This window comes from Xiphias gladius, chromosome 14, assembly GCF_016859285.1.
Source record: "Xiphias gladius isolate SHS-SW01 ecotype Sanya breed wild chromosome 14, ASM1685928v1, whole genome shotgun sequence".
NCBI lineage: Eukaryota > Metazoa > Chordata > Actinopteri > Istiophoriformes > Xiphiidae > Xiphias > Xiphias gladius.
In genome coordinates, this window is record NC_053413.1 from 4,159,707 (window position 1) to 4,180,982 (window position 21,276).

The 21,276-nt window shown below is 39.8% G+C and overlaps 1 protein-coding gene across 2 annotated transcripts; it reads left to right on the forward strand.

The window, feature by feature from the left end:
* The first annotated feature begins 2,957 nt into the window (after positions 1-2,957).
* Positions 2,958-20,677, forward strand: LOC120799508 (protein Niban 1-like). Of its 2 annotated transcripts, XM_040144756.1 has the most exons (14): positions 2,958-3,132; positions 6,986-7,116; positions 7,216-7,353; positions 8,510-8,627; positions 9,720-9,881; positions 13,575-13,690; positions 13,800-13,904; positions 16,149-16,311; positions 16,521-16,702; positions 16,878-17,024; positions 17,166-17,276; positions 17,906-18,013; positions 18,113-18,224; positions 19,240-20,677. In XM_040144756.1, exons 1-14 carry the CDS (start codon positions 3,078-3,080, stop codon positions 20,412-20,414), a joined length of 2,823 nt encoding a protein of 940 aa, XP_040000690.1. In that variant the 5' UTR covers positions 2,958-3,077; the 3' UTR covers positions 20,415-20,677. The 2 variants fall into 2 exon arrangements, with proteins under 2 accessions (XP_040000690.1, XP_040000691.1); XM_040144757.1 differs by lacking the exon at positions 6,986-7,116 and having other exon boundaries at positions 2,992-3,132.
* Positions 20,678-21,276: the final 599 nt, after the last annotated feature.

Here is a 21,276-nt window from a genome sequence, read left to right on the forward strand (position 1 = left end):
TTAAACTCAGACAAAAGTGAAGTTATTGTACTTTACCCCAAACATCTCAGCAACATATTATCTAATGATATTGTTACTCTAGATGGCATTGCCCTGGCCATCTCGGAGTTATCTTTGATTATTATATGTCCTTTAACTCCCACATAAAACAAACTTCAAGGAGCGCCTTTTTTACCTATGTAACATTGTAAAAATCAGGCACATCCTTTCACAAAAAGATTAAATAAAAGCTAGTCCATGCTTTTGTTACTTTTAGGCTGTATTATTGTCATTGCTTTTTATCAGGCTGCCCCAACAAATCTCTAAATAATCTTCAGTTGATCCAGAATTCTGCAGCGCGAGTACTGAGAGGAAGTCCTTGATGCTCAGGCATCGTCATATCTTAAAGACCTTATAGTACCCTGTTACCCTCCTAGAACACTGCGCTCCCAGAATGCAGGCTTGCTTGTGGTTCCTAGAGTCTCCAAAAGTAGAATGGGAGGCAGATCCTTCAGTTATCAGGCTCCACTACTGGAGAACCATCTTCCAGTTTTGGTCCAGGAGGCAGACACCCTCTCCACATTTAAGAGTAGGCTTAAAACCTTCCTTTCCGATAAAGCTTACAGTTAGGACTGGCTCAGGGTTGTCTTGAACCACCTCCTAGTTATGCTGCTATAGGCTTAGACTGCCAGGAGACTTCCCATGATTCACCAAGCTCATCTCTCCTCCTCTGCTCTCCATCCATATGTATTCTTATCCCATTAATGCTCATTACTAACCTGACTTCTTCTCTGTCCCGTAGTTTTGTGCTTTCTCGTCTCTTTTCTCCCTCTTCCTGTCGCTTTCTGCAGATATTTCTGCCCCTGGTGCTGCAGAGTCTGGATCTGTGACTGCAAACCACCTACTGCCTCCATGATCCTGCTCAACACCCACTGGGTCAGTTATTATATTTAGTCTTATTATTATTATTATTATTATTATTATTATTATTATATTTATGTGGAACCTACATTGTCCTATGTTCTCTATCCTCCTGCTCTCTCTCTCTCTTTCTCTCCCCCTCCCATCTCTCTCTCACTTTCTCCCCTTCTCTCTTTCTCTCTCAACCCAATCAGTTGGGGCAGATGGCCACCCACCATGAGCCGGGTTCTGTTCAAGGATTTTAGCTCTTAAAAGGGAGTTTTTCCTTCCCACTGTCGCCAAGTGCTTGGTCATGGGGGAATGTTGAGTCTCTGTAACTATAACTATATAGAGTACAGTCTAGACCTGCTCTATATGAAAAGTTCCCTGAGATAAACTCTGTTATGATTTGGTGCTATATAAATAAAACTGAATTGAATTGAATTACATAAAAAGAAAACTGTCTTATGATTTATTTTATGAATTAGAGAGGCGTAACTGATATATGGAGAGTCAGCAATCCCAACTCTAAAGAATTTAGCTGAAAAATCAAGTCTGGCTCACTGCAGCCAAAAATTTCTGGTTAATCTCTGAATCTTTTTCCTACTCACAGTGTAAAGTTGAAATGATTCCAACATCTATTACAGACCATAAAGCCATTCTATAGATTTTGAATAATTCACCAAATAGAGTAACTAAAATGACTCCTGCTTACTGGAAACACAATAAGTCTCTCTTAATGAATGTTAATGAATCTCTAAATTTAATTACTAAAAATAAGAAAACTGAGTACCTGAAAATGGCAGAAAATGAAAAGGCTATTGGGAGATATTTTAAAATTTGAGTTAAGGAAATAATTAAGGGAAACAGGTGAAAATATTAAGAAAGATAAGAAAAAAATAAGGAAATTGTTTGATCGCTGAATTAATTTCGTAATTTCTATGATGCCAGAAATTATGTATGAGATCCAAAGAGTGCAATTACAAACACGGTAACTGAAACTAAATCAGCTATATACCAGCAAAGCCAAACAAGCTTTTATATGCTCAACGGCTAAGTGGATCGAAGAGGGGGAACAGAACTCATGAGATGAGATGTCAGCTCCGGTTCCAAAACCTGGCCCGCTTGAAGACAACAGAACACGCCCACCTCAGGTGGAAAAAAACGACTCGCACTATGACTAAACGCAATGCACACAACAGGTTCTCAACAAAAACATGGGAGAGACGAGAACTGTCACTCAGCTGCAGTAGTGCACATCTATTTGAATTCCAAAATAAATGCTTATTTACTCTTTCCAGAATAGAAGGATCAAATTAGCGAGTTGGTGTTGTGAAGTTAGAGCATTTTAAGCAATGGGGTGAAAACGAACACAACAACAGCCACAGTAGCCATTTTCATAGGAAAGGCACAGGGGTCTTTAATAACATTAACAATGGCTCATTTCCCTTGAGTGTCACAGTAAGCCATGTCAGTGAGGCAAACAAGGCACCTGGAACTGACTTAATATCACTTTTCTTTACCTGCTATGGCATGACAAATATGCAGGACACGCATTGAAATACACTAAAAATATTTCAGAAATAAACTGTTGCTGTCGGCCCAAATACATTGTGTGTGTGTGTGTGTGTAGACGTTCCACTGTCAACTCTGTCAACTGAGGCAGATTATAGTTACAGCTCGAGAAGACCAAAAATGGTCAACTCTGTATATTCAGTATGGAGATCCTGAAAAAGCAGGTTTCATTATTAAAGTTTGACAAGAACATTAAAAAAAGGCTAATGAAAGATGAGAGAATAATTGTTTACAAAATTAGTTTTTCTAAAATGCGTCATGGTTTGAAAACCTATATTTTGCGCTGTTAGTGAGGTGGAGGATCAGGCTAAAAACTTTCCGTCTCAGTGTCTACCAGCAGGTGGCCCCACCAGTGAGGCTGTGCCACTTGTGTGTGATGTTACAGTTGGTGAGACTACTGCTAAAACAAGTTTCATCTGCTGTAGGCTTTAACAGTCCCGCCCAGCTCACCACACGCTGACTTGCAGAGAACAGAGGAAATGAGCTGAGCAAAACCCTCTTGACACATGAGAGCAACTCATTTAGTTGTCATGTATTGCATATAGGTTTCCTGTGTACATAAATTCAAATAACTGACTTAAGCTTTTCTAGAGACATTTGAGAGGAAAGGAAATAGAGGCATTATGGGAGCATCTTCTTCTGGCTTGTTGGATGAGGCCAAAATCAGCCACATTAAAGGTAAAATTAAGAGTAGACTTCTTTTTCTTTGTTTTTCAGCATTCTTCAGTTTTATCTGCAGTTTTGCATACTGCTTGTTTAGAACTGTTCATGAGGACATTATATCTCAGCCCTATTTGAATATGAGTTTTCCACAGAGAGTAAGGTGGATACATAGAGAGGAAGAAAGAGAGAGGGGTTGCAGTATTATTGTAGACATTAGTTGTGTAGTAGTAGATAAAATAGCTGTTTCCCTTTGAGCCTGGCAATCTACTTTCCTTTACTCACCATCTCATGTAACAAATTTTTGCTTGATCACTTCATGGCATTTGGACTGCGAATTTGTGTTGGTGCTGAAACATTGATATTTGCCGTTTAGGTTAATTTACCCTCCACAGTGTATTTGCTCTAGATCTTGATAAAGTCCTTACTTGTATATACTGCCCATATATGAACAATTTCTAACATTGACACTGAGTGACCAGAAAACCCCGGTACCATCTAATGCAATCCAATACAAAAATGTTGGCACTATCAGAGAAGAGTTTAAGTCTACGGTCATTTAGGAGGCTGTAGGTAGTAGAGGTGTTATATTCAAGTACATTCTCTTGAAAAGTGTTTCTACATGCACGATGGGGGCAGAACATAACTATTTGTGCTGGCCTCTACCAGATAGCTTTCAGCAAAGAGGTAAACAGGAAACATGGGGGGGCATGCAACAAACCAAACTGGGTACATGCAGATATATGGTACTGGCATTAATCACCAGGCCAACAGGATGACCTTTTTTGGGTTTTTTTGTTTTTTAACTGGGATGTTACCATGAAAACGGAAATGATAATATAAAGTGTAATAAAAATGTGTTGGATTTTTTGCTTCAGAAATTCAGAAATTCTAATTTTAATCTCAAATGAGCTTTGACTTTGAAACAAAAATAATAAATGAAACAAAAACGATATGCTATGTGAGTCGCTTTGCTCATGTGTGCATTCCTATACATGCTATCAGCACAGACACATCCGGTCACTAATCTCCACCTCAAACTAGAATGTAATTACATCCATTTCCAACTATTATTATGGGTTGTTGTAATCGCTCTGTGTGCACGCATGTGTGTTTGTGTGTGTGTAAGATGAAAGCCGGGCTACAGAGTGACCCAAAGAATACGTGATAATGGCTATACACTGTAAACAGATGATAGACAGCAGATTATGACTGATCCAAACACATCAAGAGCCTCTAGTTAGGAGGGTACAGTAATCCATCTCTTGCTACCAACTGACAAAACTCATAAAGAGTTTCATTCAACAAATTTTCATTTGACAAATTCAGACACATTAAGGGACATCACAACCCACAAACTGTGGCTGTGTGTGTAGTTATGTATTTATATTTCCATTTCACTTGTCAATCGATTCTTGTGCATTTTGTTCTGTGATCGGAGAGTTAGTTCTACAGTACGCTCAGGGCCGTAGCCAGGGCAAAACTGAGGTCTAGAAGCAGAAGCATAAGCAGAGTAGGTTATTTTATAACTTTACATTTGTAGTTTTTTTTTTTTTTTAATTCAGATAAGTGAAAGAGCTGATAATGAGATCAGATGGTCAGAAGGAAGAAAAGACCCCAAGTGAAGTTTAACATTTTATCTTGAAGATGAAAAAAATAGCATAAAAAAGATATGGGGAACTGCTTCTCTCCTCTCTTTCTTTCCTGTTGCTTCATTGTTCCTCATTGCAATTATGGGAAAAGAGAACAGAGCAGGCTTTATTATTTATTAATAAATTATGCTTTGTTTGTGATGACGGTTTAGTTTAGTTTAGTTTAGTTTAGTTTTAACAGCTAACACCTAGGGTTGTCGAGTGCGCTCCAAGCGCTGTTGATTTTTTGATGCGTGTCGTGACCTTTCTCTCCCCTGACCCCTCACCCTCTCAGTGTTCCGGGACCTCCGGATTTACAAATAAAGCACAGCTTTTATGGCATTTTGAACCATTCTCTTAAAATCAGTAGGTTAGTCCCTTCTTGTGAGCAAAGATGTTTCTGCTATGGACATGAATGGGTTAAAAAAGACAGAGGCCTGAGGTGACCGACGTTAGCTAGCCAATTTTAGCTAGCTAAACTTGAGTACTGTAAGTTAGTTGATATAGCAACATATTGTAACTCTGTTGGACCACGTTGTACAGGTAACATTTATTTCGATGACCCACAAATGCCAGGTTGACCATGTTTTGGTTTCCAAAAAAGTAGATTCTAAAATGTTACTCACTGCCGGTACGCGCTCATTGTTTCCTCCATCTATCATGTGACAGAAACGCGGTCGCTTATCACTGAAGAATAAGTTCTAAAAGTCTGAAATAAGTCTTATATGGTGGATTGATACCACTGTAGGGCCTACCGAGAATTGGCTCAGATCTGCTGACTGTTCTGCTGCCTAGGTTATGCTCCATCATTAGACTAATGGACACGTCGGCAGGTGGATTCATAATGATAGAACACTTTTGTTCACAAAATAAAATCATGTTCATTCACACACACACACACACACACACACACACACACACACACACACACACACACACACACACACACACACACACACACACATAATGCAAAACGTCCACCTGGGGACCTCATAGCTTGTTACTGGGGTGAGTGTATGTGTGAGGTAATTGCTAACCCCTCAGCCTTACCCTCTGTCTCTTACCCCCTGTCCTCTATACTCATTACTGAACTCAGAGCAGAACAGCAGGGGGACTGTGGCCTGTCTCAATCCATTATACTAGAACTACCTTAAAGCTTCCATGTGCAGTATATTGCCTGAGTGGATGAAGCTGAATTAAACCATCCACTTAGTAGCGCTGAATGAACAAGTCTTCATGGAGTGAAGAGCCCCAATTTTTACCAAGGGTAGTTCCATGGGTAGTACATTACCTTCACTGCTACACTGCACTGAAACCTGAGCAGATCCATTTTGCTAAAGTAACTTAAAAGCTGCATTGACTTTCTTAGTCACTTGGGGGGAATATGTAGAAGCTGAAAACATAACATAGACATACTCTTATACAGTTGTTATGGAAAATGTGTTAGCATGCAGATGTGTGGTTGCTTGACCCCGCATTTCGAACTGTTCTCGGGCAAGATACCGAACCCCACATTGCCCCAGATGCTGTGCCATCAGGATGTGTGAGTGTGTCAATTGTTGAATGTGGCATATAGTGTAAAGTGGCCGATAAGACTAGAAAAGCGCTATGTTAGTGCAGTCCAATTGCCATTTAGTTCCAGCAAACATATAGCAGGAATAGCATTCATTTGTAGTTGAGTTTCTCACCACCCAAAGAATGTAAGCTCATATTCACTCTCCTTTTAGATTTGTTTTGGTCTCCAACCAAACCCTCAGAAAAATATCGTGCTCTTTAAGTGCCAAACGTTTCACTATGTTCACTAGCTATTGGCTAACTCTGTCTGCTTGATTGGTTGATGAGAGCAGTGAGCGTGAACCGAACCTTTAAAGTTATGGGCCTTAAAATTCACACATGAGCTAAGGGAGGCTAAAATAATCTGAGGGAACAGCTGAGGGATACTGCAAAGTTAGGTGATAATTCTGTGTGGGTTCATCAGTAAAGCTTTTACATTACACAGTTATTTTATTGTTAAAATTGTTAGCATGAAATATTGATTTGTACAGTTTTAATATTCACATTTTCTTAATTAAAGCTAAATCTACCACTGACAGTTACTATGTACCAGTGTTTTTTTTTCTGTGAGGTGATTAATTCTGTTCAGTTTTGAGTTGGGAGGAATTAAAACGGAGATACATACAGTATGACATGATTTTTTTTGTAAAGGTGCATGTGTTTGTGGGTTGTTTGTGTGTATGCAGGACTTGCGGACAGTACGTTCCAGAGCTTCAGTGTGTTTTACCGTCAGCAGTACTCTTCAGCCTACTGCGGACACTTACACCAGGAGGTGGAGCCTAAGAAAGAGGGGAGGGGCCTGTTGCTCACACACAGGGTAGCTGAACCTGCCAATCCAACTATCAGTCAGCACCGGTTTACTCTGACTACATATTCATTTGTGTGTGTGTGTGTGTGTGTGTGTGTGTGTGTACAGCCTCAGTATGCTGCGGAGGAGGTGCTGTACCAAGGCACTGTTAAGTTCTCCTGCTGGGATGAGCAGGGCAAGAAATGCAGAGAGAGGTACACTGTACTGAGAAGAGACTACAAAGTGGAGATACATGAAAACCTGGAGGTAACACTTTGCGTATACACACTTTTACACACAAAACACAATGTTCATAATCTAACTGGTATTTATCCTATTGCTAGACATTGTTGTCATATGAATTACAAGCAGTGCATTCCAGTGCAGTGAAAAATGTGATCTGGCTGCCTCCCTGCATTGCACAGAAAGAATAACATTGAATACACATGATTTTATATGCATACATATGCACCCCTTTATATTATATGTATGTACACACTTACAGAGTCATACATGCACATAGACACAAACTCACTGGCATAAAAAGGGGACTATAAGGCCTTCAGTAGTACCTTTTGTGTGGAAAACACTTTGGAGCCATAGCCACAAGTCTGATTCAATACTGTGTCAGCAGCTTTGGTTTTATCTACATTGAGTTACGGGTTATTTTCCCTACACCACATACCTCCATCCTATAGGCATCTTCATTTTTGGATGAGACCAGTCACTATTGTGCAATCTGCAAATTTCACAATTTGGTTGTTATGATGTTTGGAGACGCAGTAATGCGTGATCAAGCTATGGAGTCTAAGGAAGCCTTCCCGTAGTGTACCTGTATTCAGGATTAAGAGTGGAAGAGAGGGTTCCTTCCACCCTCACTGTTTGGAAAGAAAATAGTACACCCGAGCACAGATGGAATGACCTAGGCCCAGATCTCTGAGTTTGTTTTGTTGGAAGAATAGTAATAAAGGCAGAGCAAAAATCGTAATCTGACATAAATGTGTCTCCCCTCAAGATTTTCAGGAGCAGTGTGCATGACATGGGAGACTGTATCCTCAACTGACCTATTTGGCTGATAAATTAACTCTAATGGACCTAGGGAAGCAAGTACATTATCACATATGTGGATTTTGACCAATGTCTCAAAGCATTTCAGTATTACTGTTTACAGGGCAATTGGACTTCAGTAACTGAGACATGTTACTGGTGTTTTCTTGGGTATGGGTACAATTGTAGGTCTTTTAAAACACTGTGTCAGTGACTGATGAAAAATATCTGTAAGAGCAGAGCAGGGCTGACGTGTGCAGGCCTTAAAGGCCCCAGATGGAATTCCATCAGGGCCCGCAGGTTTTAGAGCTTTGACACATCCAAACGCTTCATCTCCCTCACCCTCTGTCACACTTTTCTGTGTTTCCACCTGTAGACTTTTAATCGTGGATGTGCCCCTAAGTTGGTCCTCCAGCCAGCGGGGGGCAGTGTGCTGACCACAGAGAAGGAGTCCAGAGCTCACCTGGAACACATTTGTGCTGATTTACTCAATGGTAGTATACACTTAGTCTTATATACTTACAGTATTTAACAACAGTGTGACACATCCAGCCATTTTAACAACCTAAATGATCAAGTGTGGACAATCTGCACTGACTGAGATTCAATTTCTCGAACACAGACACGGGTAATGTAAAAATAGACACACAAACTGTCTCCAAACCGCCCAGTTTACACAAACTTGGACTCAGTAAAACTAGATCTGTCAGTTGTCTCATCGGTTTGGTTTCAGGTTTCACAGACAGACCAGTTTGTTCAACATGTGCCTGACTGGCATGTGCAGTTTATTGTTATTAGATCAAAGGACTCGTTATTAGCGAAACTGGCATTTTTCGAAGGGTCATTTGCAGCTGGAAACATATAAAGTTTCCAAGTACAACTTCAGGTTTTATTTACTTCAAAAGCAGCTTGTTCCAGTTGTATAAGTTCTATCTGATTACTGAAGGCAACCTGAATTAAGTCAATAATGATAAAAACTGCTGTGGTTAACATTGTTCTTTATTTGAATGCTGTATGTGCCCTGGAGACTTGCGCACAGGACTTAACCTGGAACCTGTACCTTCATCCCTAAGACCTTGACCGACTGAATCTGACTGGTACTTTCAAATTTGACACCCGAACCTGACCCAAAATCTGAAACTTTATTTTTGCTTTATTTCATCCATTACTGAGTTAGTTTCCCAGTCTAATGCAACACACTGGTCAAACTCCGTCTCTTGTCATGTTTTTCTACTGGTGCAGATGATTGGAACAGTCAGAAAGAGAATGACAGAAATAACCCAACCTCAATTCGAAACCAGAGTTCCGCGACCCTGGCTCAAATCCAACATGTTCCTCTAAAGTATCTAAAGTATCTGATATTGGTTGTTTTGGAAGACAAATAGCCCATCTTGACATTTTTTAGGGCTTGTTGGGAAGTTATTATATTATTAAAAGCACGTCTAAGAGTCAAGAGCTGCTGTCTATGGTTAACATAAACCTGCTTTCATTATTGAACATAAACTACTTGGTTGTTCAGAGAAAATACAGTCAAGCCCAAATCTGTAACACTGCCATCTGTGTGTGTCTTTATTACGTGTGTTTAGGAGTGAAGGAGGATTCTTCTTCAGTGGTGTCATCTCCAGATGTGTTTGCTGTGTATCTGCACCTTCCTTACACAGGCCACAACTGCTTCCTGTTCCAAGAGGAAGCGGAACGAGATCAATTCTTGTCTGCCCTCACAACCTGCATTAGACACCGCAGCCTTGGTAAAACACTCACACACAAATTTTCTCTGTGGCTTAGTTTTACACTAATTGTGTCTCAGTATTTGAAGTATGGAGTCTAATCAGACAAAAAAAAAAAAAGACAAAATAAAGTGACTTTTCAATGGTAACATGCTAAAGTTGCTCAACTTTTGGTGTAGTGCTTGACAGTACTGTCCCACAGTGCAAGACAGAGGCGAAAATGAGAACTTACGCACATCTGGAAAAAAACAACCCTTATCAACAAGAGCAGTGCTGCTGCCTTAAAGGAATAGTTTTCATTTTCATTTGCATTTGCATAGTACATTTTCAGAAACACAATTATTTGCATTCTTTCCAAGAGTGAGATGAGAAGATCTGGCTCCAATAGATCTAAGCCTACCATCTAAGCCCGATCTAAGACAGTAAATGCGTTGCTGTATCTTCTTATTAATAAATTCTGTATGACAAACCATTATAGGATGGTATCTATTGTAACACCCAGGTATTTGTGCGAAGAGACTTGTTTAATTTCTACATTGTGAACTGTCACTGGAAGCAGCCAAAAATAGGGCTTCCTTGAGCTGAAGATGCACCTGACTTCATCAACAGTAATGGGAATATCTATGTGCCTCTTTGGCCTCCCTATTTAAGTGCTTTTACAACTGTTTTATTGTTAAATGTGATTTTCCAAGTGTTGATACTATTTTTGAATATCTTTAAAATAGTCACTAGTCACTGTGGTGGTTTCATCTAGGGAACCATTATGAAAAATCCCAATCGGTCCAATCAAAGCATTTTTTAAGCCCTTCCTTTCTCTCAGGGGACCATATCCTGTCATCTCTTTCTTTTGGCTTACTTCTCTTAAGTTTTGCAAATTGGAATTAAATGCACAACATTATGGTCAGAGTTTCAGACAAGATTCTAATTCTGGATTCAAAAGCCGTTTGACATTTACACGACATTTAACCAGGATATTCTCCTTCCTTGTTGGGTTTTGACATACTGTCAGAAACCAGATAATGTACGGTCCATATTACAGTGATTTAAATCCCCCAGGACAAAGCTGGTGCATCAGGGTGTATCTGTTTATGTACACTACCTCCGATGGTGATGAACACACACAGAACATAGGCTTGTGCTTCCCAACTCCTGTGGTTAAAGGGGGGGGGGTTGTTTATCTTACACACCACACATAGTCATCTTGGACAAAAGACGACACAGTTAACGACAGTTACGACATCTAACTCTAAGGATTAAAATGGAGATAGCAGCACATCGAGATCTGATAGATAAGCTTAATTCGCAAAATGTTAAAGTATTACTTCACATTTCAGTTACAGTTAATTAAAAACAACAAAATAACTAAAAAATCACTGGAAAAAAGGAGTATTATAAATGCTACTAAAGTTTTTTATTTTAAATTAACTAATGATGGACAACACTACTTTCCTTGAAGTACATCTTGTTATGGTCCCATGCAGTATTTTTATTTTTTGCCATAATGATATTTTTTTGCTCATACCAACCATCCCACTACTGAGATGGTCTGAGGCTTTTAATGATTCAAACAAGCTTTTGACATTTCTGTAATATCAGATGAGGGTGTAAAATATTTAAACCTACTGTAGCAGAGAGCTGTTGTTGGCTGGATCTATTCTAATTTGTCACTTGTGGTAGCAGTTGCCCTAGCAACAGATACAAATATTAATGCTGTTGACTTCCTGTGTGGTTAGCTAGGAAACAAAACAAAAAATAACTCCTTTACTTTAAGTCACAACTTTGCAAAAACACGGCATGTTATATCTGCATAACCACAATTGTAACAGGAAGCAACACACAGCTGGTCAGCAGTGACTATTTTACTTTAGAGAAGGCAAAGTACAAAAAAAAAATGTTGAGGTTTGAGTTTATTAATCCCAAAGTAATATGTTACTCTTTTTTTCATATAACATTCTCACTTTATTTTTATTACTTCCTTGAAATTTGAATTCTTTAATCTAATCAACTGATGATGGCTCCCTCTGATGTCCAAAAAATAACTTTCCTTTACAGGAAACTAGTGTGCCTTTCTGTTTAATTTGTTATCCAACCAAAGGAAGTAAGGGTTTCTGAAGTTTCTTAAAGCTGCCCCAGTCGATATTTTTATATATACACTGGGTCAAATGAAAATGTTTTATTTGAATGTCACTTATAGTGACGAAACCACAGGGAATTATTACCAGCTCAGTGGTTCCCCTCAGCTCTAATGAGCAATTTAGTGTGTTTCAGCTCAATGTTTTGTTTTACAGCCAACATTCTTACTGTTTTGATTCAATCTCACCACTCTCATCAACTTTACAGCAGTGGCAGTTAGCTGTTTTCAGACCTGCTCAGCACAAAACAGCAGACAGACATAGTTAGTTTGATTGGTATTTGGTATTTAATTTGCTATTTAAAAATTAAGATGCGTTGCACCTTTAAACCTGAAACTTCAAATTGAAATCGTAAAGGGAATTATATTACTATAATATTATTATTAATCTTTGTTTACTGTCAGCTAATTTACAGTTTTCTACCTCATAAAGTAGAAAACACATCAGCCTAACACTAGTGTTCCCACACTTAAAACGCTCACATCACATGTCATCACATGACATCAGTGGGAAAAGAATTCATGTCAGTCAGTTTCCTGCTGCATTAATGTGATTAATACTGATGGCACTGATGATAAAAGGAAGTGTGCCCCGCACTGGAGGATCTTTCTGTTCCTCAAATTTCCTCCATCAGTTTAGTAAGAAAGGCCGAGAAGCCTTATGGGGAACTGGACCACCAAAGACATATTAATGGGCCACAGCAAAGAAAAAAAACAGAACATAATGTGAAAGCCAACACCACCACAGCAAGACTAGAATGTATAAATGTAAAGACTGGTTTATGTGGGATATCAAAATAAACTACAGTGTGTGTGTGTTCGCGGTTATGAAGGAACATGTCACCCAGTGTCACAGTGTGGCTCACTGCTGTATATGGAGTAGTTTTTGGACCGCAATGGCGCTCTGTGGCACAATGGAATAAGATATTTCAGGCTTATATACACAGTATTTGTTAGTAGGAGACATTCAGTGTTTGTTTGAGTCTTTTCATTGGATTTTTTCATACATAGAAAAATGTAATCACCAGCCTTCTCCTTTAAAGCCACAAAACTGCCTGATGCAATGAATGCTTGAAGAAAGAGGAACAGGAAAATAAAATACAATAGAAGAACCATTGTAAAAGTAATGTTTGATTAAATTGTTCCTGTTACTACAGTTTATCCACCCCCCTGTGAATTCTGATAGGTTTCCCAAATAATGAAGAATCTCTTTAACCAATGGGAACCTCACCCAAGAGGTCCTTGGAATATCCAGGGGTCATCAACAAAATGAGTAGTAGTTTGATTTAATAAGAATTTTCATAACGCCCAAATACAAAACAGATGGCTGATGGCTTTAATCTATGACAGAATTGATGGTTCACTTTTACCATGGTTTGTCAATATTAGTACCGCTTAACAAAATATTTCCAAACAGGTCTCTGGGACTAAATCTTGTCACATGTGTTCTAATAATGAGGATATGTATTGATGTCCCAGTTCAATAGAAGGAACAGCAGACATTTAGAGCAAAGGATTGAACATGATTTCCACCATGAACTCCTACCGGAATCATAACTACTGTAAGTCCACACTTCCTGCAGACCCCTGGTGTGAGTCATCCTATGAGAACCTGGCGTACATCCGAGCCCTCCGACTCTACCGACAGGACAAAGGATGCTATGAATCGTGGGAAATGCTGCTGGGCACCGAGGAGCAAGTCAGCAAACAAACACACACACACACACACACACATACACACTTCAGCCTTATTTCTGTCTCTGGTGCTTTCTCGGCTTGCTCAATCAACTGTGTTTTTGCATGTATAGGTGCTGGCCTCCCAGGTGATGGCGGAAGTGTTGCCATGGTTACAGAGTCAGCTTCAGTCCAGAGTGAAGGGAAAGAAGGCTGAAAGGATACGACAGTGGCTGGCAGTGAGTTAAACTAATACACCCAAAAAGGTTGAGAGGGATGTAAATGAGCAAACTGTATGTTGTGAGTCTTCTTCCCTGTTGTTAGGTCTTTCATATGTGCTCAGCTATTTACTATCAGACAGTCCCTTGAAGGCAGCATACAGTATATGAAGGCTTCATGTATTTATTCAGTTTAAAGAAACAGTTTTTCAGATAAAAACAAGCATTCTATCCCTTAAATCTAGTGGCATCTAGCCACAGAGAAAGTTTTGGTTTTAAAATATTTGCCCAGTTTTTGAGATTCCAACAATTATTTCTCAGGTAGAAAGGAAACAAAACCTGTTTACAAGTTTCCATCCAAATTTAACGCAAATTTAACTGAATTTCAAGAAAATTGTCAAAAGAAAATGTTTCCCTCCTCTACTGTTATGTGATTATTAGGACAAATTGAGATAAACAGTTGGTGGAGCTAGTCCTGTAGTTGGGTGTCATTAAACCAATGCATAAGATGACAAAAAATTAAAGGAGCTCCAGTCAAAGCTCAAACAATGGAAAACATGATGGAAATATGGCATTTTTCTATTTGTTTCATGTGTCATTTGGGGAAAGTTACAGTTGCCTCATTGCTCCACATAGATGTGATGTTTTCGTGTGCCGCCAGTTTTTGTCTCTCCAGTGGAGCAAAAGCTTAAGTGCAGCTTTAAGTTACATGCTTCATGTAAGTCATGACTGACTTGCTAAGTTTGTTTTTCCGTCTCACTTTGTCACATTTTATTGTTATGGATACACTGACTTTTCCACCACTCTTTGAAACATTTTGAGCCCCCCCCCCCACACACACACATTTCTGGTATTTCCATTCAGTTACTTCAATATGCAAACTGCAAATGTGCGTAAAAACAGGTGGATGGACACACACTTAACACACACACTTAATGAGGTCTCTTGGAATATCCAGAGTAAAAGAGACACTCTGGATAATAAGCTTCTGTGCTGACTAGAAATCATCTAAATAATGAAGTAAAATAAATTTGTTTGTTGTCAAATCATCGAGTAATCTTGAGTAAGTAAATTGAGTAATCTCAGAATATTGGGGACAGATAATCAAAGGATTCAGAAATTCAACTGTAAATTCTGAGAAAAGAAATTATGAGATTAAAGAATTCTGGATAAATATTTCTACAATAACAATGGATCAAATTACTATGTGTAATGTGAGAAGGGTCACTCAGGCGTTAACCCACCGAAAGTTAACATCCTAGTCTGCAGTTCCTCTCAGCTCTACAGAGCTTTTTAGTGTCTTGTAGCTCATTGTTTTGGTTTCATATCCCACAAGCTTTACTGTTTGGGTTCAGACTCACCACTTGTATTTTCCAGCAGCAGCAGGCAACTGTTTTCAGTGAAAAAGCTCTGGTAAAGCCAGTGTACGCTACCTGTTCAACAGCAGACAAAGTCAGCGACTAGCTGGTGAAGACAGTGGAGCATTTAGCAGCTAAAGGGAAAAATATCTTTTCAGGACTTAGTAGAGACCGAACTGATATAAAAGAAGAGTGAATACTGGACTTACATAAGGTGGCCAGGCGGACATTTTTACCACAAAAACTTTGTAAGGTGGAGTATATGTGTTGTGCTTTCAGCATGTTAAGTTGCCCCCAAACAGCCAAAAATTCAGTTGAAGAATTTAGACTTCATTCTCAAAATTCTCATTCTAACTATTTCCTGAATAATAAACACTCAATAGTTTACTCTAAAGTGAGCGGTAAATTGGGATTCAGACACCTGGGAATCATCGTCATGTTGTGTCATCACTATTACATAGCTGTAACGTCTGTGTGTCTCAAACGTGAAGAGTTGCATTTTGGGATGTTTAGCAAAAAGTATTTGCTAATTGCTAAAATATTTTTAATTCCACTGTATAGTGTGTATACTGTACAGTATTTCACACTCAGAATTTGGACACTCAAATAAAACGGCAGAGGGTAAATTTAGTGCACTAGGTATGCGAATAGGTAATGATTTTGGACACAGCTTTAGACTTTATTTCCTCCCAGTTCTGATTTGAATCTTAGAACTTTCATTTTCCAGGTTGCTGCCTCACTTTTCGAAATAAGTCGAACAACACATTTTTTCTGTTCAGGCTTAATCCATAATTCTGCATACAACAGTGTTTTACACAATTGAAAGTTTATTTAACACAACTGTGACACATTTAGTACAGCATTTGAGACTCATTGTTTAGATGGTATGCTGTTATTATATGTTTAGACTGTGCAGGCAACCTACGGGTTGGTGCTGGAGCTGATAGTGGCAAGTTTGGAGGCTCTAAGGGAGGAGTGTCGTCAGACGGCATTAGCCAATCAGGCTCTCATCAGATCCAACCTGGACCAGATAATGTCCTCTCATTGCTTCCTGGAGCAGAAAGTCAGAGGTACAGCACACTGAGCTTCATCCCCTGAAGTTTGAACATATATAGAAAATGAGTCAACTTTGACTGTTTTTGGAGTGCAAACACACAGCACTGTTAAACCTGTGGCTACAGTCTGAGTTTCCTGATTAGGGTCATTCACTCACTCAAAAACACTCACTTAAAGTGAACATATGTGTGTGTGTCTGTGTGTCTGTGTGTGTGTGTTCCAGCGTGTATATGTGAAGAAGCAGAGAAAGTGTACAGCGAGTCTGTAGCACCCTACATGTCCTCCATCCTTGAAGTGCTTACAGAAAATTTAAGTGCAGGGATTCAGGGGATGCAACAAACGCTGCGTACACAGATGGACTCAGTCTTCACACACACAAATGGAGGGACAGAGGAGACAGAGAAGGTGAGAGAGACCTTTGTGTCTTTGATTCTTCTGAGACTCTGACTCGAGGGGATTTTTTTTTTTGCAAAATTAGTTTAAATTTCTGTAAAAGTGCAGCGTCTGAGCTTACTTGTTTGCTTTTAGCTCATGGTTCTTGTTTTATCTGTGTGTGTGTGTGTATGCGTGTTCACTCCAGGCCTTGTTCACTCTTCGCTCCATCAGTCTGGATCAGTGCTACGGGCAGGTGAAGAACCTGACGGAGATTCTTGAGGACTTGAAACTTCGGTTTGGATTGAGCAGCGCTCAGAGACTGGTTCACTCTGCACATCTGGAGATGGAGCAGGTATGAACTAGTGCTGGAGGTCCGGTCATGGGCATCGGCGCTTCCTAACAAAGTGCAACATTCAACGAGCCTAGACGAAACAGTGAAAGCCTTCAGTTTGTGTCACAGAGAGACATGGTGTTTGTTGTGTGTATTTCCCAGCTGTTTGACAGCGCTGTGTACACCTTAGAGCTGTTCCTCCAATCATCGGCCAGACTGCAGCCTTCTCAAATTCCAGTCAAGATGGAGAGAGCTAAAGAAAGAGTAATGAAGGTAAAGAATTACATCTCAGAATGTCAAATGTTGCCAAGAAAATGGCATTTTTTTTTGGCATTAAAAAAAACCACGTATGAGTTCAACATTTATGGAGGAATTTCCCAGAAAATGCATTTTTAAATTTGTGAGCTACACATTTACTGCATATGGATAATTGTTTAGAATCAATGGCATTGTCAAAAGGTTTTGTGTATTTTAGAAATTTGAATGAATGGACATTCAAATAAAATAAAAGTTTTTAATATATCACAGAAATGTGTGTATGTGCATCGCAGTGCAATGTAACATATTCCTGTCGTGCTAGAATAATAATTCCTTTTGTTTGCAGAAGACATTTTCAAGTGGGGGTAGATCACATTTCAGATAGAGAAGCAGGCAAGATTGTAACAGTGTTCAGAGAAACATGTAAATCAAAGAACTGCTCCCATGACTACATCTCTAGCCCAAAAACCAGACTGTGCAGACTTTTGCAAAACACACTACTCATTTGTACTATCCCATATTATTGGTTGAAAATAATGTTTTGTGTCGTAATAAACAAATACAAATGTTCAAAAGTGATGATGACATTTGGACTCGGAGTGTGAAGACTGTGTGTGTGTGTGTGTGTGTGTGTGTGTGAGCAGCAGCTGGACTACGACAGCAGAGTTGTCCAGAGGAGGCTCTATCAGGAAGCTCTACTGGAGATCACTCTGCCTGCTCTCACCAGGAGGATGGACAGCAAGTGGAAAACTGTAAGTTAAATTCAACGCTGCAGTCTGTCTCACTGTGTCTTACTGTCTCATCTCAGTGCCGTGATTCTACAAAGTATTGAATGTGTTGTCTGTGTCCAGGAGCTGCAGCAGTTTGAGGAGTACATTTTCTCTGACTACAGCAGTTTTATCCTGGTTCATAATGTCTATGATGATGTACTGAGAAATATCCTCAGTAAGGAGATAGAAACAGGTAAACACACACACACACACACACACACACACACACACACACACACACACACACACACACACTTAAATTCACTTTAATCTTAATGTAATCATTTTGATCTGCAGTCAAACATTTATAATGCACCACAAAGTCACTGCACCATAGACATCTTTGCAGTCTTTATATTGTGTTGGGGTCTCCTTCAAGCCCTTTTGAATGTTAAAGTATGTTGCTTAGGACTCAGCACTGTGTCAGCTTGGCTCCGAGGCCATTAAGAGAACTGGCTGGTCATTAATGACGATAAATGAACAAGGGCCACAGTCATCTAACGAGTTTTTCCTCCCAAACAACGTTTCCTGTTGAATTCTGAAGGTTGTACTTGTTAAATGTTGTGTATGGTATACCCATCTCTCACAGACACACCAAATTAAGCCACTATACGGGATGTATTGGTGCAATGACATTATATCTTTATTATTACACAGGCATTATAAAGGTGTTAGGACAGTGTAACTTCACTGTATTTATGTTTGGTAGAAATAAAAACTATCTATACATGACACTGACAGAAAAAATATAAACTACCTCTGTCCCTTTTTTGTTTATCTCCTGTAGAAGGTGTGTAGCCAGGATTTCAGAAATGCTAAAGTCAAGGATCCAAAGTCCCCCAGTTTGTCCACATTTTCTATATGGATGTATTGATGGATGAATTTACTTAATTTCATTCAAGTTTCAAAACCCTCCCCACATTGCCAACAATATAATACTATTTCAATCTATGTTTGTGGTGTAAAACAATCATATTTAAGAATTTTGACACAATCAGGTACAATGTGTATTTCTTTAAAAAACCCTTAAATTACTTGAAACCGCACTGAGCCCATGACCTTGGTGTCCTCAACAGTAGCTATGGCCCTGTCCAGTTGGTCCATTTGTTCTAACTCTGAATAGGAACATCTTCTAAATAATAAATGGAAACTCAATTTCAAATCCTAATTTCTCAACTCTGCTTCAACTCTGCTTTCCTGCTCCTCAGTGGTCCAGGATGCTGCCAGTAAGAAGAGCAACAATGTCTTACTGGACATTTCAGATCTGGCCATTAGTCAGTACAGTCTGCTGGGACAGACGCCTCCTCACTCTGCACCGGGCAGCCCAGCCATTCACACTCAAGATTCTTCCTCAGCTGTGCCCAGTGAAGAATCTGCTCCTGTGGTGGAGGAAGAAGGTCAGGTAGTCATAGCCCACCCTCAGAGTGACCCAGTACTTAATGCTGAAGCCAAATCTGATACCGGTACCACTCAAAGTCCTGACCACAGAACAGTGCTTCTATCTCCTGCGATTGTAGTGACACAACAATTTGATCAATCTGCAACCGAGGAGGCTTCTTGCCTCGAGGAAATCCGTGCAGACGTTCAACTTGGAACTGACACACCATCGACGACGGTCTCAACTACGGCTGATTCTTCCAACTCAGCCACACCTGATTCTGATGCAGCTGTTACACATGACGTTGGAGCACCTGACCAACCTACTGTCCCAGAGCCCACAAATCCCATCCTAGACTCTCCTGAGCCTTCAATGTCCACTCTGTCCTCGCCGCAGTCCACAGATGTCCCAGCTGAATGTGCTCAAAGCGATCAATCTGCAACACCTGAAAATTCTGCGACCTCAGATCAAATATCAGAGGATGCTTGTGCTGTCCAGCCCCCCTGCCCTTCACCGCCACACCCATCTTGTACAGATAGTCCGATGACAATCAGTCTTGGGTCACTAAACGAGGTGATTGTTTGCAACTCCACAGTAATGCAGACGATGGCACAGCGGACTACTGACAGAGCTGTCTACTTGACGGGAGAAATTAAGGACAGCTGGGAGGTGGAGAGGGTCAAAGAGGAGAAACAGAAAGAGGCAGAAGCAGAAGAGAAGACTGAAGGAAGGGTAGATGATGAAGAGAAAGGTAGTAAGCAGGAGAAAAGAAAAGAAGATGTGGAGGAAGCTGAGAATGCAGATCATGCTGAAAAAGAAGAAAAGGAAGAACAAGTGGAAGAGGAAGAGGAGATTCTTCAAAGCCCTCGGCCAGAAGAATCGCAACCAGAAGGTTCTGCTGAGCTGCCAATTGACAGCGTGGCTATCATCAGAGAACTTGTGACTGAGATCACTGAAGTGGAGACAGTAGTCAGCCCGTCTACCAACAGCAGCAATACAGCCTGACAGACTCGTACTAATACTATCAGTCACGGTCTTTTTAAATGGAACAAAGAAGAGAAAGGCAAAGAAGGAAAGTTACACCCATTCCATTATTACTGCATCACATTTTTATACTAGTACATTATGAAAAAGAGAAAAATCTGTAGTAAACATTTTTTTCTTGACAAAGGCTTTTTTACTTCTGCTGTTTACATTTGCTACTTTCTTTCCTGCTAACACTGAAATTGATTAAATGGCCCAATAAAGGTGTTAAAACTTGTCAACGACATGTTTTTAAGGTTACTTTGATTGATTTTTTAGCTACTTGGGGGCAGCAGAATAAACTATAAACACCCCACTGATGTATCACTTTATAAAGTTGTTATTGAAATGTTATTGCAACATGTTACCAAACAGATGCCTATTTACATAGAACACAGCAACATTAGCATTCAGTTGGAGTCATATTTCTGGCCACCTGATGAATGTAAGTCAATATTCACTCTTCTTTTGGCTATGTTTTACTTAGCTCTAGTTGGCTAGCTCCACTAACTCCTGAGAAAAGTATCTGACTCTTTAGCAGCCAAATGCTCCACTATGTTCACCAGTTAGTTGCTAACTTTGTCTGCAGTGTTGCGCTGGGCGGGTATTGTACAGTGGGTTTATCTCAGCCACAATAAACCTAAACAATAAAGTTAAGGCCCTAAAACCAAAACAGTGAGCTGAAAGATGCTAAAATGCGCCATAGAGCTGAGAGGAACAACTGAGTTGGTGGTAATTTTCTGTGGGTTCATCACTACGAGCGACCCCTTTTCACATTACAATGAGAACACCATGGATAACGATGGAGATAAGTCCAGGACTTAATGGTTTTATCTGTGACACA

Excerpts from the sequence above, each read along its gene's own strand:
- LOC120799508 (XM_040144756.1), top strand. The coding sequence starts at position 3,078 with ATGGGAGCATCTTCTTCTGGCTTGTTGGATGAGGCCAAAATCAGCCAC. Across the intron at positions 8,628-9,719 it reads TTGTGCTGATTTACTCAATG|GAGTGAAGGAGGATTCTTCT; the intron begins GTAGTATACACT and ends ACGTGTGTTTAG. Across the intron at positions 9,882-13,574 it reads CATTAGACACCGCAGCCTTG|ACCCCTGGTGTGAGTCATCC; the intron begins GTAAAACACTCA and ends CACTTCCTGCAG.